Source organism: Bubalus kerabau, chromosome 11 (assembly GCF_029407905.1).
Source record: "Bubalus kerabau isolate K-KA32 ecotype Philippines breed swamp buffalo chromosome 11, PCC_UOA_SB_1v2, whole genome shotgun sequence".
Classification (NCBI taxonomy): Eukaryota; Metazoa; Chordata; class Mammalia; order Artiodactyla; family Bovidae; genus Bubalus; species Bubalus kerabau.
In genome coordinates, this window is record NC_073634.1 from 87,048,610 (window position 1) to 87,065,983 (window position 17,374).

At 38.6% G+C, this 17,374-nt stretch overlaps 1 protein-coding gene across 1 annotated transcript; it reads right to left on the reverse strand.

Moving 5' to 3' along the window:
• Nucleotides 1–2,161: 2,161 nt before the first annotated feature.
• Nucleotides 2,162–16,632, reverse strand: LOC129623845 (uncharacterized). Its single transcript, XM_055541757.1, is given in 5 exon segments — nucleotides 2,162–2,184; nucleotides 2,187–2,975; nucleotides 3,833–4,315; nucleotides 4,461–4,587; nucleotides 16,423–16,632. Coding segments are annotated over 5 exon segments (1,632 nt in total).
• Between the last annotated feature and the right edge of the window lie 742 nt (nucleotides 16,633–17,374).

Below are 17,374 nucleotides of genomic sequence, written 5' to 3' on the forward strand. Positions count from 1 at the left end.
AGGGTATCCCCGTGATGTGTGTTATATTCCATTCCATTAGAAATGAGCGAAATCAGTGAGAGGTAAATGCAGGCCCATTATCTGTTTTTAAGACCGAAGGTATTCCCATAACAGGGAAGGTGAGTAAAAGTGCGGAAATGGCGTGTTTGCTGGATTCTGAAGAGACAGGCACTGCCCATATAAAACCTGAAAATGTATCCACTGAGACTAAAAGCAAAGAAAACTTTCCTAAGGAACAATGAGTGAAGTCGGATTGCCAAAGGGAGTTAGGCTGTTGCCCGCGAGGATTAACTCCTGAAACTATGGTACGTAAGTGCAGAGGAGCACAGACATCACAGGATTTAATGATATGTCTCACTTCAGTGAGGGGAATATGGTATTTAGAGTGCAATCTTTTAGCATTGATATGAAGATTAGTGTGTTCGTCCATAGCAGATGTAAAGATAGGAGCTATGAACTTATCAACAGCATCATTCCCTGCTGCCAGGGGGCCAGGTAAACCTGAATGAGCACGTATATGTGCGATGAAGAAAGGTTCCATGTGTGATCGAATTAAGGCTTGAGTCTTTGAAAAGAGAATATATAATTCTTCATCTAGGTTGTATAAAAAGGCGGTAACAAAATCAGGGAAAAGGGAAGCAAGGTATTTAGAATCAGTATAGACATTGAAGGATGATGGTTGAAGAGACAAAGCAGCATATAAAGTATACAATTCAACTCTTTGTACTGAAGAATAGGTAGTGGGTAATTTCTCTTTGATATCAGGGCCGACAATCCCAGCTATGCCTTTCTTGTTGCCATCAATGAAATAGGTAGGTGCATTTGAAATAGGCTGGAAGGCAATGATATTAGTTACTATAAATTTAGTAAATTGTAGGAAGTCCCATAATTTTCCTTTTGGCAAATGGAATGAGATAACGTTCTGAAAGTCACTTAATGCTATTTGCATGATCATGTTATACTGTAAGGCAATTTGTAATTCCTTTTTTGTCAAAGGGACATGTATTGCATATGGATCAAATCCAGTTAAGGTTTTTACACGGCTCCTTCCTGATACAATTAGCTGTCCTATTTTCTCAATGTATGATACGATTTTATTTGACTGCTTAGTATGTAGATATACCCATTCTATTGGGCTGTTTTGAGCTATGATTGCAGTAGGTGGATGTTTGGTGGGGAATATATATAAATAGATCAGTTGGGTATGGTCCAGCCGAGTAGAGAAAGATTGTTGAATGTGTTTTTCAACAAATTTTAATTCTTATTTCGCTTTTTTTGTTAGCTGTCTAGGACTATTAGAGTCAGGAGGTCCCTCTAAAATTTTAAATAAATTTTGTAATGCATAGGTGGAAATGCCAATAGATGACCGAAGCCAATTAATATCTCCTATCAATTTTTGAAAATCATTTAATGTGGGTAGAGAATGCACAGAGATTTGAGTTTTTTGAGGTTTTATCTTAGACTCTTCCATAACATGTCCTAGGTAATTAAAGGGTGCTTTCAATTGATTTTTATCTGGCACAACAAGTAGGCCATGATTTTGAAGAGTGGTGGTGACTTTGTCATATAACTCTTGTAAACAAAGTTCAGATTCCATGGAAAGGAGTATGTCACATATCCATATAATGAATTATGAAGGCAGTAGGATATTTATCTCTACTGGGTTGTGATAAAACAGATATGAGATATTGGCAAATGGTAGGAGAGTTCATCATCCCCTGAGGTAAAACCTTCCATTGAAATCTTTTAACAGGAGCCATGTGATTTATAGAGGGAACTGAAAAAGCAAAACGTTTTCTATCTTTAGGATGCAAAGGTATAGTAAAAAAGCAGTCTTGTAAATCAATAATAATTACAGGCCATCCTTTTGGCACCATGGAAGGGGAGGGCAATCCAGGTTGTAAGGGCCCCATAGGAATCATAGTATTATTAACATTTCTTAAATCTATCAACATTCACCATTTTCCTGATTTCTTTTTTATTACAAAAACGGGAGAATTCCATAGGGAAAATGAAGGCTCTATATGATTTTTCTGTAATTGCTCATTTACTAATTGTGTGAGAGCTGCCAACTTTTCTTTAGTCAGGGGCCACTGTGGTGTCCATACTGGGGCATCAGATTCCCAATCAAGAGGCAGCGGTGTTAATTCAATGGCCCCCATCAAAAAGGCTCATTTAGAGAGACGTGGCTTTCATTTGTTCAAGAAAATCCCTTCCCCACAAATTAATAGGGATACTGGTAATATATGGTTTGATGTAAACTACAATTTGATCAGGACCATAAGCTTGTAAATAGGATGCACTGATGAAAGTTCGTGTAGCATCAGCCTCTCCTACCCCTAACAGTCCGGAAGGAGCCACAGTCTTACCCCATTCAAGGGGCCATTCTTCAGTTCTAATAATGGAAATATTGGCTCCTGTATCCAACATACCTGTGAAATTTTTTACCCGTATCTTTACAGTAAGCATAGGCTTTTGATGTTCCTTTAATAAGGTAGATAGTGCGGCAGTAAGATTGGTGCTACCAAAACCTCCCTGCCTAATTTTATCAGATGCCCTCATTGGTTTGACATATGGCAAAAGTAATAATTGTGCAAAGCGTTCCCCTTTTTGTAGATATACATTTCTTAATTCTAAGACATTCACCATGACATGTATCTCTCCTTCATAATCTTCATCCACAGCTCCAGTCAATACTACTAAACTTTTCATTGTACAGCTGCTACATCCCAAAATTAGTCCAACTGTTTTGCGTGGGATCGGACCATAATATCTAGTGGGAATTTTATGAGGATTGTATAAGTCTATTAATTCCATATCATAAGGACTAGGTATATCAATGCAAGCACTCTTAGATGTAGCTGCTTGCAGTGTCATAATGTTGGGTCCTCCTTTTGTAGTGGGGCTAGAGGATAGCCCCTTTATTAGTTTCCCTGTTGTTTTTGTTGTGCCTCTGGTGTCAATGCATTTCCATCCTTATCAAATTTGGAACGATACTCATTCAACCAATGGAATCTTCTTTTACATTTTGGGCAAACTCCCGGGGGCCTTTTTTTTTATTAGAAGTAAGATTATTTTTGGCTGTTTGCACTGGCATGTGGCATTGTTTTTTCATATGGCCAGCCTTCCCGCAGTTAAAGCATTTAGCACTGGCAGCCTTTTGCACATTGAAAGTTTCTAGTGCCGCTAATTTTGCTCTATGGGACATAGATCCAATATCTCTATAAGCTTTCAAATATTCCATAGGAAAACCAGTTTCTCGAATTGGTCTAAGCACGGATCAACATTCCTCATTAGCATTTTCAAAGGCAAGTTGTTTTAAAATAATATTTTGTAAGGTTTCATCTCTGATAGATTTTTCAATGGCATCCTTTAATTTTCCTATAAATTGGGTATATTCCTCCTCATGTCCCTGGGTAATCTTGACAAATGAACCATCAGAGTTAACATTATCAACCTTTGCCCATGCTCTGCAAGAAATTTCTCTAATGAAATGCAACATCTGAGGGGTAATATTATCTAATTGTGCAGTAATATCGGCCATGGCTCCCATTCCAGTGAGTATATCATAGGTTAAATTGGCAGGGTTACCACGAGATTGCTGGTCAATCATCATTTGTCGGGCCTCATCACCAACCCACGTTTGCCACTGAAGTAATTGTTGAGGATTTAGAACCATCTTTGCTACTTGAAAAAAAATCATATGGCATCCAATGATCAGCCCATCCTCTGAGGAATTCTACACAGTAAGGAGAAGTAGATCCATATAGAGTGTATGCTTTCTTAAAGCTGGACAACATACCAAAATCTAGACCAGCCCAAGCATTCTTACCTTGGGCAGGCTGATCAAACTGTATTGGGAAAGGGAAAGCGCAAGCAGGCATCTCCTGAAGAGGAGTGAAATGATTAGTACGAGCAAAGTTAGCAACTGCTGTTACAGATGGAGCAGAAGGAAAAACCTCAGGTTTGGGCTGTCCGTTGAATGAAATGACCTCTGCTCTAAGTGGCTTCAGTTTTGACACATCCTGTATACATACGTCTCCAAGCTGTTTTTCCAGGGATTGTGTCTGATTAAGCATAACATTCTTATATTTCAAAGCACCTTGCATATTTTGTTCCTTAAGCTCATATTCATGTAAAGACCAAACAGTTTCTACTTCCAAATCAACATTATGCCTTTCAATTTGTTCTATGACAGCCTGTATGAGTGACCATGTAACCCACCATTGAGGGGGAATACGGACTCCTTGCCAATATGCTCGCAAAACATTATTCTTAACCCTTTTCCATATGTCTAGATCGAGCGTCCCCTTCTCTGGGAACCATGAATTATGTTCTAGTAAAATATGATAGCAGTCATTCAACTGATCTCTTGAAACATTAACACCAGTTTGTTTCAGAAAGTGATGCATTATAGAAATGAAAGGAATCTTACTGCTGTGTTGTCCCATCCTGCTTACCTCTTTCTGCAGGGCTCGCCGCTTTGTTCAGTCTTCCTTCAAGTCCTTGTTCGTGGTGCCACTTGTTGGAGATATGTCTCTGGGACTTGGAAATGGTGAACCTGAAAGAACAACACTTGGATAGTCTCTGCAAGGACTGACAAGTTTATTTTTGCAGTCAAGCCTTTTTATAGGAGCAAGGAACAAAGAGCTTAGAGCATACAGCTAGCAGAACATGTACAAGGCTAGGATATAATCAGTAAAAGATACTTCAAGGAACAGCGCATTCTTAACGACCCATGAGTTTATCCATGACCCACTTTCTCAAGCAACGTCTTTAATGTTTAATTGTTAACTCTAGGTGCCGAGCATAGCCAAAGGCAGGAAATGTTCTTCAGCAATCAGTACACAAATGCCTGGGTACTTCTGGCCCTTCGCCATTTTCCCATGGACTTTCTCCTTCAAGGCTATTTAGCACTGTTCCTCCCAACAACCATCTCCAATGATTTTGTAGATTCTCCATTAAATAGGTAAGAAAGCTGAGGCTAATGTGTAAGTGATTTTCAAAGATGCCATTGTTTGAAAAAGGGCATCTGGAATACAAATCATATGACCCTAAGGCCCTTGTTCTTACAGTTACATTCTAAATAGTTTTTCCTTCCAAGTATCAAATGGAATACTTTAGAAATGCAGATGACTTAAGGACTGACCCCACCTACCAGCTTAGATATTTAACTTTGAAAATTCCGTTTAAAAGAGAATATAACCTGAATGTTCCAAAAACAAAACAGTTAAAGAAAGAAAGAAAAGAATTTAAAGGAACTTATACACAGAGTACATCATGAGAAACACTGGGCTGGAGGAAGCACAAGCTAGAATCAAGATTGCCAGGAGAAATATCAATAACCTCAGATATGCAGATGATACCACCCTTATGGCAGAAAGTGCAGAAGAACTAAATAGCCTCTTGATGAAAGTGAAAGAAGAAAGTGAAAAAGTTGGTTTAAAGCTCAATATTCAGAAAATAAGATCATGGCATCCGGTTCCATAGCTTGATGGCAAATAGATGGGGAAACAGTGGCTGACTTTATTTTTCTGGGCTCCAAAATCACTGGAGATGGTGATTGCAGCCATGAAATTAAAAGACGCTTACTCCTTGGAAGGAAAGTTATGACCAACCTAGATAGCATATTGAAAAGCAGAGACATTACTTTGCCAACAAAGGTCCGTTTAATCAAGGCTATGGTTTTTCCAGTGGTCATGTATGGATGTGAGAGTTGGACTATATAGAAAGCTGATCACCGACGAATTGATGCTTTTGAACTCTGGTGTTGGAGAAGACTCTTGCGAGTCCCTTGGACTGCAAGGAGATCCAACCAGTCCATTCTAAAGGAGATCAGTCCTGGGTGTTCATTGCTAAGACTGATGTTGAAGCTGAAACTCCAATACTTTGGCCACCTGATGCGAAGAGCTGACTCATTTGAAAAGACCTGATGCTGGTAAGATTGAGGGTAGGAGGAGAAGGGGAGTCCCGACAGAGGATGAGATGGTTGGATGGCATCACCGACTCAATGGACCTGGGTTTGGGTGGACTTCGGGAGTTGGTGATGGACAGGGAGGCCTGGCATGCTGTAGTTCATGGGGTCACAAAGAGTCAGACATGACTGAGAGACTGAAATGAATGGAACTGAACTGAAATAAAAAATATTCAGTCTCACCCACAAAGGTTTAAGATGAGAGTGAACCTGTATTACCAGGGGCAACAGAGTCAAACAGCATATAAATTTGGGTGATTTAAGGGCATAAAATCAAATAATTTATACAAATATAAGAAAACAGCACTCAATTATTGGTATCAAATAATTCAATTAATTTTGATGTTAACCTCCAGGGATAAATTAAAATGCACATATTCTAAGTCTTAAAGACTATGAATCTTATTTTATGTTTAGATACTAACATTTGAAAAAATTATAATCAGAGAAATTCAGATACTGACTGAAGCAAATCATTAACTATTAAAAAAGCATACTTAAAAGCTTATAGTTGCATTTTTCAGAAAATACAAAAAGGTATATCTTCTGTTTTTAGCTGCAAACCTATAAACAAGTGTTTTGGTAAAAAAAATAAAGATTTGGCAATACTACATAAAGTTTATACAATTTTTAATACAATTTACACATAATCTAATATGTGGTCCTCAGAGCAAATTTGTTAGGTAAATATGGAAGGTGAGGAACATGGATTTATACAGAAAAAGAAATTTAGAAAACTTCTAAGAGTGTCATTCTGCACTGTGAGTTTACATTTCAATGTGGACATTCGTAGTGCTCTGTTGGCCCACTTAATTCCTAATTATAATTTCAGATCTAAACTACAGATGGTCCTTTGACCAGCCTTCATTTGATTTCCTAGAAAATGTATTACATTTGTATTTATTATGTATTATCATTTTATTCAAATTCAACCAATTTTTAATATATCACACTGTAATTTTATATTAATAAATATTCATGTTTATTGATACCCCCCTTGTTTCAGAAGGTAATTAAGTTAGCATATGTAAATGCATTAAATATAATGAAACTTTAGAACATTTTTTTTGGTGAAGGAAATGGCAACCCACTCTAGTACTCTTGCCTGGAAAATTCCATGGATGGAGGAGCCTGGTAGGCTACCGTCCATGGGGTCACAAAGAGTCGAACACAACTGAGAGACTTCACTCTCTTATAAAATTTTAAAAATTCAAGTGGCAGATACAAATGAAAGAGGGAGTGATGAAAAAGAAGCCGTTCAAGTCCAAAAATAAAAATATATTATAATGACCTAATATATTGGCTGAAATTGTGCTACAAAACTATGTTCCATCAATGAGAGGAAATGATTAATTCACTATATTCAAAAATACAGAAAAAAAAAAAACTTGCACAGGAAAAATAAAAATTCTCTGCAGTAAGTTGAGACATAAAATTTTCTCAGCTCTCCAGCATATTCTTTTGGTTTTGTGTCTGTACTCAGGCTACACAGATTAGACTGCACAGGCTATGACTTCCTTGAGGGCTGGGATGAGTCATGCTCACCTGTAAGAGAGCATAATTAATCTCAGTAATAGTTTCCTTTACAATGTTGTGTTAGTTTCTACTGTAAAGCAAAATGAATCAGCCGTTGTTGTTGTCGTTCAGTTGCCAAGTCATGTCTGACTTTCTGCGACCCCATGGATTGCAGCAGGCCAGGCTTCCTTGTCCTTCCCTATCACCCTGAGTTTGCTCAAGCTCATGTCCGTTGAGTCAATGATGCCATCCAACCATTTCATCCTCTGTCGTCCCCTTCTCCTCCTGCCTTCAATCTTTCCCCAAATCAGGGTCTTTTCCAATGAGTTGGCTTACTGCATCAGGTGGCCAAAGTATTGGAGTTTCAGCTTTGGCACCAGTCCTTCCAATGAATATTCAGGACTGATTTTCTTTAGGATTAGCTGGTTTAATCTCCTTGTTGCTCAAAGGATTCTCTAGTACCATAGTTTGAAAGCATCAGTTCTTTGGCACTCAGCTTTCTTTATGGCCCAGTTCTCATATCTGTACTTGACTACTGGAAAAACCAGAGCCTTGACGATATGGACCTTTGTCAACAAAGTGATGTCTCTGCTTTTTAACACGCTGTCTAGGTGTGTGATAGCTTTTCTTCCAAGGAGCAAGTGTCTTTTAATTTCATGGCTGCAGTCACCATCCTCAGTGATTTTGGTGACAGAGAAAACTTCAGTTTCCATTGTACAGTAAAATGAGTCAGCCATACATATATATATATATATAAACCCCTCCCTTTTGGACTTCCTTCCCATTCAGATCACCACAGTGCATTAAGTTGAGTTCCCTGTGCTGTACTATATATTGTTAGTTATCTATTTTATAATTAGTGTTGATAGTAACATGTGTCGATCTCAATCGCCCAGTTGCTCCCTTTCCCCCTTGGTATCCTTGTGTCTATTTTATGTCTGCTTCTCTATTTCTGCTTTGCAAATAAATTCATTTTTACCATTTTTCTAAACTTCAAAATTATGCATTGTATATATTGTAAAGAAACTATACTCCAATAAAAAATTGATTAAAAAATAAAATAAAACAAGCAAAATCAGTTTCCTTATAGAGTGAGGTAACAACCACTGTATAGAAATCCTACAGTTAAACTTTAGCAAGATTAGTGATCTCAGATGCTCTCTATCTGCTTCTTTGGTCAAACAATCATTAAGTTGGAGAAAAACTGTAGATGATTATTTTTCTTCTTTAATCTGCAATTTTTTTTTAAAGAGTGATCTTAAATCTCCAATTATGTTAATAAAATTATGTAATTAGGGCTCTTAGAAATCTCCTTGTAAGTTTGTGGAATTATGCATTCAACTTTATTAAGTGCACTTACATCTCCTTTGCTAGAACTGAGGACCACGCTTCTCTGCAAGAGAGCCTGAAAAATGTGATTTTCACTGACAGTGGTAAAAAGGCCCCTAACCTTGTAGTTGTGGAGGAGAAAAAAAGGCATGAGGTGGATAAAAAGCCTTCTCTTCCATGCAGGTCTGTTTTGATCATGAAGTTTCCCCCTTTTTTCACTCATTTTTATTTTTTATATTCCCCTGCCCCTGCCATGTTTGTGGGCTTCCCAGGTGGCACCAGTGGTAAAGAATCCACCTATCAAACCACCTACCACCTATCAATTGGTATTGGTAAAGAATCCACCTACCACCTACCAACTGGTCCATACCGAAATCAGATTGATTATAGTCTTTGCAGCCAAAGATGGAGAAGCTCTATACAATCAGCAAAAGCAAGACAGGGAGCTGACTGTGGCTCAGATCATGAACTCCTTATTGCCAAAATCAGACTTAAATTGAAGAAAGTGGTTTTTTTTTAGTGGAAAAACCACTAGACCATTCAGGTATGACCTAAATCAAATCCCTTATGATTATACAGTAGAAGTGAGAAATAGATTCAAGGGATTAGATCTCATAGACAGAGTGCCTGAAGAACTATGGGTGGAGGTTCATGACATTGTACAGGAGATGGGGATCAAGACCATCCCCATGGAAAAGAAATGCAAAAAACCAAAATGGCTTTCTGAGGAGGCCTTACAAATAGCTGAGAAAAGCAGAGAAGTGCAAAGCAAAGGAGAAAAGGAAAGATATACCCATTTGAATGCAGAGTTCCAAAGAATAGCAAGGAGAGATAAGAAAGCCTTCCTCAGTGAGCAGTGCAAAGAATTAGAGGGAAACAATAGAATGGGAAAGATTAGAGATCTCTTCAAGAAAATTAGAAATACCAAGGGAACATTTCATAAAAAGATGGGCACAATAAAGGACAGAAATGGTATGGACCTAACAGAAGCAGAAGATATTAAGAAGATGTGGCACGAATACACAGAGGATCTGTACAAAAAAAGATCATCATTACCCAGATAATCATGATGGTGTAATCACTCATCTAGAATCAGACATCTGGAATGCAGTCAAGTGGGCCTTTGAGTGCATCACTATGAACAAAGCTAGTGGAGGTGACGGAATTCCAGTTGTGCTATTTCACATCTTAAAAGATGATGCTGTGAAAAGTGCTTCACTCAATACGCCAGCAAATTTGGAAAACTCAGAAGTGGACACAGGACTGGAAAAGGTCAGTTTTCATTCCAATCCCAAAGAAAGGCAATGCCAAAGGATGCTCAAACTACTGCACAATTGCACTCATCTCACACACTAGTAAAGTAATGCTCAAAATTCTCCAAGCCAAGCTTCAGCAATACGTGAACCGTGAACTTCCAGATGTTCAAGCTGAATTTAGAACAGGCGGAGGAACCAGAGATCAAATTGCCAACATCCGCTGGATCATTGAAAAAGCAAGAGAGTTCCAGAAAAATATCTCTTTCTGCTTTATTGACTATGCCAAAGCCTTTGACTGTGTGGATCACAAGAAACTGTGGAAAATTCTGAAAGAGATGGGAATACCAGACCACCTGATCTGCCTCTTGAGAAATCTGTACGCAGGTCAGGAAGCAACAGTTAGAACTGGACATGGAACTCAGACTGGTTCCAAATGGGGAAAGGAGTACATCAAGGCTGTATATTGTCACCCTACTTATTTAACTTACAAGCAGAGTACCTCATGAGAAATGCTGGGCTGGATTGAAGCACAAGCTGGAATCAAGATTGCTGGGAGAAATATCAGTAACCGCAGATATGCAGATGACACCACCCTTAGGGCAGAAAGTGAAGAAAAACTAAAGAGTCTTTTGATGAAAGTGAAAGAGGAGAGTGAAAAAGTTGGCTTAAAACTATGTTTTCAGAAAACTAAGATCATGGCATCTGGTCCCATCACTTCACGGCAAATAGATGGGGAAACAGTGGAAACAGTGACAGACTTTATTTTGGGGGGCTCCAAAATCACTGCAGATGGTGACTGTAGCCATGAAATTAAAAGACGCTTGCTTCTTGGAAGAAAAATTATGACCAACCTAGATAGCATTTTAAAAAGCAGAGACATTACTTTGGCAACAAAGGTCCATCTAGTCAAAGCTATGGTTTTTCCAGTAGTCATATATGGATGTGAGAATTGGACTATAAGGAAAGATGAGTGCCAAAGAATTGATGCTGTTGAACTGAGGTGTTGGAGAAGACTCTTGAGAGTCCGTTGGACTGCAAGGAAATCCAACCAGTCCATCATAAAGGAAATCAGTCCTGAATATTCATTGGAAGGACTGTTGCTGAAACTGAAAATCCAATACTTAATGCGAAGAACTGACTCATTTGAATAGACCCTGATGTTGGGAAAGATTGAAGGCAGGAGGAAGAGAGAGACAACAGAGGATGAGATGGTTGGATGGCATCACCAACTCAATGGACATGAGTTTGGGTAAACTCTGAGAGTTGGTGATGGACAGGGAGGCCTGTTGTGTTGCAGTCCATGGGGTTGCAAAGAGTCTGATAGGACTGAGTGACCGAACTGAACCAATGTAGGAAAAATAAAAGATGTGGCTTTGATTCTGGGGGCTGAATATTCCCCTCATGTTTGTATACTCAGTTGCTTCTGTCATGTTCAACTCTTTGTCGCCCCATGCTCTGTAGCCTGCCAGAGTCGCTCTGCCCATGGGATTCTCCAAGGCAAGAATACTGGATTGGGTAGCCATTTCCTTCTCCAGGGGATCTTTCTGACCCAGAGGATCAAACCCAGTTCTCTTGTATCTCCTGCTTTGGCAAATAGATTCTTCACCACTAGTGCCACCTTATTTGTATTTGGCATTACTTCACACTTTATGGGTTTCCCTGGTAGCTCAGCTGGTAAAGAATCCGCCTGCAATGCAGGAGATCCTGGTTCCATTCCTGGGTCAGGAAGATCTGTTGGAGAAGGGATAGGCTACCCACTCTAGTATTCTTGGGTTTCCTGGTGGCTCAGAGGGTAAAGAATCTGCCTACAATGAGGGCAACCTGGGTTCAATCTCTATGTTGGGAAGATTCTCTGGAGAAGGGAACTCACTACCCACTCCAGTACTCTTGCCTGGAGAATCCCATGGACAGAGCAGCCTGGCAGGCTATATGGCATCACAAAGGCTCGGACATGACTGATCCACCTTCACTTTCACTTTCACACCTTATGCTCCCAGTGCAGAAACAAGTCATATAAACTGTTATTTAGAACTCTTGTCTTTCACCAAATTTGAGATGTACAGATCTAATTAGCAAACCAAAGGGAGGCTTTCATTCAATTTCTGGTCACTGTGGTGACTATCATAATCTTAGAAGAACTAAATGACTTGGGAGAGCTATAACTTTAAACTGCATTTTGTACTGGAAACAGCGACCTAAATAAGCAAAAATTCAACCTAATTGTACCTCCATCTTCCAGCATCTATAACTCAGCAATATAATGTTCTTTGTGTGTTTATTTGTCTGCTGCTAAGTCACTTCAGTCATGTTCGACTCTATGCGACCACATAGATGGCAGCCCACCAGGCTCCCCTGTCCCAGGATTCTCCAGGCAAGAACACTGGAGTGGGTTGCCATTTCCTTTTCCAATGCATGAAAGTGAAAAGTGAAAGTAAAAGTGAAGTCGCTCAATTGTGTCTGACTCTTAGCGACCCCGTGGATTACAGCTTACCAGATTCCTCTGGCCATGGGAATTTCCAGGCAAGAGTAGTGGAGTGGGGTGCCATTGCCTTCTCCGCTGTTTGTCTAATATCATCTAAATTAAAACTCTTTGTGCAGTAAGTTAAAAACAAAACCCACAGAATGGGAGAAAATAGTTGCAAGTCCTGTATCTGACAAGAGACCTAACTTCAGGATACAAAAACAAAAAAACAAACAAAAAAAACAAAACACCCACAACTCAATAATAAAAAATACAATCCAATTAAAAATGAATGAAGGGTTGGAATAGACATGTTTCCAAAAAAGATATACAAATGGCCAGTAAGTATGTGAACATATACTCAACCTCATCATCTATTAGAGAAATGTAAAGCAAAGCCACATGAGATGCTGTTTCACCTAGGACCCTGGGACCATTCTCATAAAAGCAACAGAGTAGTGAGTGTCAGCAAGGATGTGGAGAAATTGGTAACCTCATATATTTTTGGTCAGAATGTAAAATGATGCAACTGGAAAACAATCTGCCATCACTTAAAGGGTTAAACATAGAGTTACTGTGTTGCTGAGCACTTCCTCTCCTAGGTATAGATCTAAGAAAACTGGAAAAACTTGTCTACACAAAAATGTGTACATAAGTTTTTATAACAATATCATTCGTAATAGCCAAAATTGAAAATACCCATGTCCAACAACTACTACACAGATAAGTAAAACATGTTATTAATATATTTATAAAAGGCAATAATATTTTGTACATCTTTTCTACAATAAAAATGAACTGATTCATGCTGAAACATGGATAAAACTGTTCAACAAAGGTAACTCTATCGAGACAGACCATTGATTCATGCTTACCTAGTTTGAGGTAGGTAAAGGGGTAATGGGTCTTTCCAGGTGGTGCTAGTGGTAAAGAACTTGCCTGCCAATGCAGGAGACATGAAAGATGTGGGTTTGATCCTGGGTTGGGAAGATCCCCTGGAGGAGGGCGTAGCAACCCACTCTAGTGTTCTTGCCTGGAGAATCCCATGGACAGAGAGCCTGGCAGGCTGCAGTCCATAGCATCACAAAGAGTTGGACACACAACTGAAGTGACTTAACACGCACACATGCAAAGGAGTAATGAGAAGAAACTGTTAATGGATATCAGGTGTTTTGAGGGATAAAAATGTCCTAAACTCTGTTGTGTTTGTTGTTGCATAACTCTGTAAATACACCACAGATTTTAAATCATGCATTTTAAATGAGTAAACCTAATGGTATACAAATATATTTCAATAAAACTATTGTATATGATTAATGTATGAAAGATATAGATAGATAGATAGGTATCTCTGTAGAGTGTATGTTGTCAAAAATGAATGGTGATTGGTCAGATAGGAATCATCCCACTAGAACTAGTGTTTATCACCTCATAGACATTCTCTAGGCATCAACTTTTTACCCATTTTTGGTAACTCTTTTTTGACTTCTTAAATCAGTGATTATTCTCCAGCAAGCATCATAGAATCACAGAGCATTTCTAGTTCTCATTTGTGGGGTCAGAAAGACTAGGTAAGCATCTTGCGTTGAAGAAGCATGTATTTTTGTATGTCTAAGGGTTTGAGTAAATGATTAGTTTTAACAAAAAAGTTTCAAAGAAAGCGTAAAATCATGACATAGGGATATAGGTCAAGACCAAAGATGAAGAAAAAGAAAATACTTTAAATTGGAGAGGTTTCACTAAATTCATATTTGGATGATGGACTGAGAGATGTCAGTATCTCAGGAGATTTACATAGAAGTTCATGGCACTAGACATGGAACACATGCAATTTAAAATTTACCACTGAGTTACACAAAAATAACTGTTAAGAAGAAGAGAAGCAATTGAGAGCTAAGGGCTAGGAGAAGCAGCAAAGATTGCCATCAAGTCCTTCATTTAGGAATCAGCAGACTTGGGTTTAGCTGCTTGCTCTTTTGTTTGTTGGTTCTTCAAATACTATCATTTAACTGGATCGATCTCTTTTCTATGAAATCAACCACTACAAATAAATGATCTCTAACATTCTAGGGCATTGTTGGTGGAAGTAGAGACTTCAGACAGAGGTGAAGAAAATTATTTAATTGATATGCACTATTAATTTCTACTTCTCTGTCACTGACTATACATTATTGGTATCCTGCATAGATAGAATCCCTCTCCAGGATTAGGACAACACAAAAAACCTACGTGATATGGTTGCATCTCACTTTAATGCAATTTGATGTAATAAAACACAATTTAGCAAATGTTCATTAAGGACCTCAATTTCTACTATAGTAGGTCATACAGAAAATACAACCTAACCTCAAAGGATTTCACATTATATTTATAAATAGGGCCACATAAAAATAACTTGAAGTACAAATTAATAAACAGGTTAAAGATGTAGTTGTTCCTAAAATGCAGGGCAGGAGGGAGTGATGTACTACATTTGGGGAGATTAAAGATGATATCCTGGAATGTTTTGCACTTGAGCTGGTAATTGAAAGGTTGATGGGTGCTTTTTAGACAAAAGCTGAAGAAGGTAGGAAATACAGGGTATTCTGCTCAGAAGGGAAGTAGGAATCTATGTCCAAAGGCCTATATCATCATGGTATACCAAAGAAATGCCTAGTAAATAGTTTCACATGAGATCATTTTATCTGAAGTAGTTTTGTCTATTTTGTTTGTTTGTTTCTCATGCCCCACTCTCCCCATGTACAAACTACCACCACTGTCCTGGTACCAGAGGTGAGATACTGACATGGATGGATAGGAAATGAGGACGTTTGCACCACTCTCTTGTTTTTCATTATGTTAAACAAATAGGTCTCTTCAAAAGCCTGGTAATTTAATTAGGGTTCTTGTATTGAACTCTCAGTTCACTAGAACCACATGGTTATGTTTCAGGGGTATTTCTTCCAGTTATAAAGAATGAAACCGAATAATAAATGCTATTAACAATGATGATAATAATGCTATTAAAATGAACAATGATAATAATTTTCATTTTTATAGCTATCACTATGTGCCAAACTTTAAGTTCACCTCTATTTATTCATTTATGTAAACCTCACAAAAGCTAACTACCCTATTCTGTAGGCAAAGATATTGAAACATTGGGATAATGAATTCCCAGTTGCACATCTGAACCACAGCAGAAACTGGGACATCTAGCCCAGGACTGTCAGTCTCTAGAGTCTGAGCTCTGGCCCTTGCTGTGGTACCACTCCAGAGGAATTGGTGTCTCCAGAGTGCGGAAAGTTTGACCAGGATATCAGCCTGATGGAGAGATAGGGAAGTGATCATAAAGGGAATTTATATGTCATGATGAGCTGATCTCATTTCCTGGGGATGGAGGACCACTGAAGAGTTTATGTGGGGCAAGTTCATGATAAATTCTGTTGATACATTTGTTAAGAAGCACAGTGGGTACTGGGATGTTGTCACATCAAACTTCATACTTCATGACATTTTATTTTTCACTTTCAAGGAAAAGCAAAACAGAAAGAATAATGATTCCGACAGAAGGGTGAAAAGTGGACTGAAGCAGGGAGATAACTAGATTCAGGGTTGGACCAAAGTGAGAACAAAAAGTCAATGGAGAGTAATTTGCTAGTCAAGTGGGAAAGGGCTTAGGGAGTATAAAAAACAAGAGTAGATCAGGAAATGGTGGTAAATAGAGAAGCTGCATAATGGTTGAGTAATTAGCTGAAGGTCACACAGTGTTGTGTTGGTAAGCCAGCTCTCCAAAGGGGTTTGTTTCCAGGCTTTGTTGATTATTTAGGGTAAATAACCCACCATGACTAAACTCAAGATAGCAATCCGACATCGCTGAATGTGGAATTGGAAAGAGAAGCACATACTGGGCTCTCAGGAGTGAGGCAGTGAGCGTTGAGTGCAGGGAGGTAGGAGCCAGATGTAGGGAAGGTCATGGAGGTGGATGCCAGGCTCTTCAGTGCCACAGTGCAGGGCTTCATGCAGACCTGGAATTCAGATGGATTGCTGTCGCATTTAGTAGACTGATGAATGAACAAGCTTGAGTTCTCATCCTTTTGAAAGCTCAACTTCCTCATCTTCAAATTAGAGATAATATCTAATTCTGACAGTGGCTTTTAAAATTACATTATATAGCACCAATAGCATGGCCCTGGGCTTGGAGGGCAGAGCAACCCACTCCAGTATTCTTGCCTGGAGAGTCCCGTGGACAGAGGAGCCTGGGAGGCTATGGTCCATGGAGTCACAAAAAGTTGGACACGAATGAAGCAACTAAGCAAGGAAGGGGCTCGGTACAGCAAGTCTTCAGTGAAGACATTGATATTATATTTATTAATCTTCATGAAGTGGTAGAGGATAAATACCCTGCAAGTAACAATTCCAGTACCTCCAACTATAGTGTATCCATGTCATTAAGAGTACAGAGTGTGGAGGTAAAGTGTTTTGATATTAATTCTGGTTAGACTACTTGCTAGTTTTTTTTTTTTTTTTTTTTTTTTGGATGTGAGGATATGTTCTAAACTATCCCTATTTCAAGTTTCTCATTTACAAAACAGTATTAATAGTTTCCACCTCATCAAAACACTGCGAGGATGTAGAGAGTTAAAGTATAGAATGCCCTTAGGATGATGTCTGGCACAGAGTTAGGACTTCATAAGTGCTTACTATATTTATATTTATTTGAAATCAAAGACAGATATCGATTATTCTTAATATAACCTTTTCAAGACAGGGCTTCAACTTCTAACTCACCAATGATATTCAAAACCTAACTATCGCTTTCCCGGATGAGAAGTTGAGCTGAAAAATAAAACATGTTAA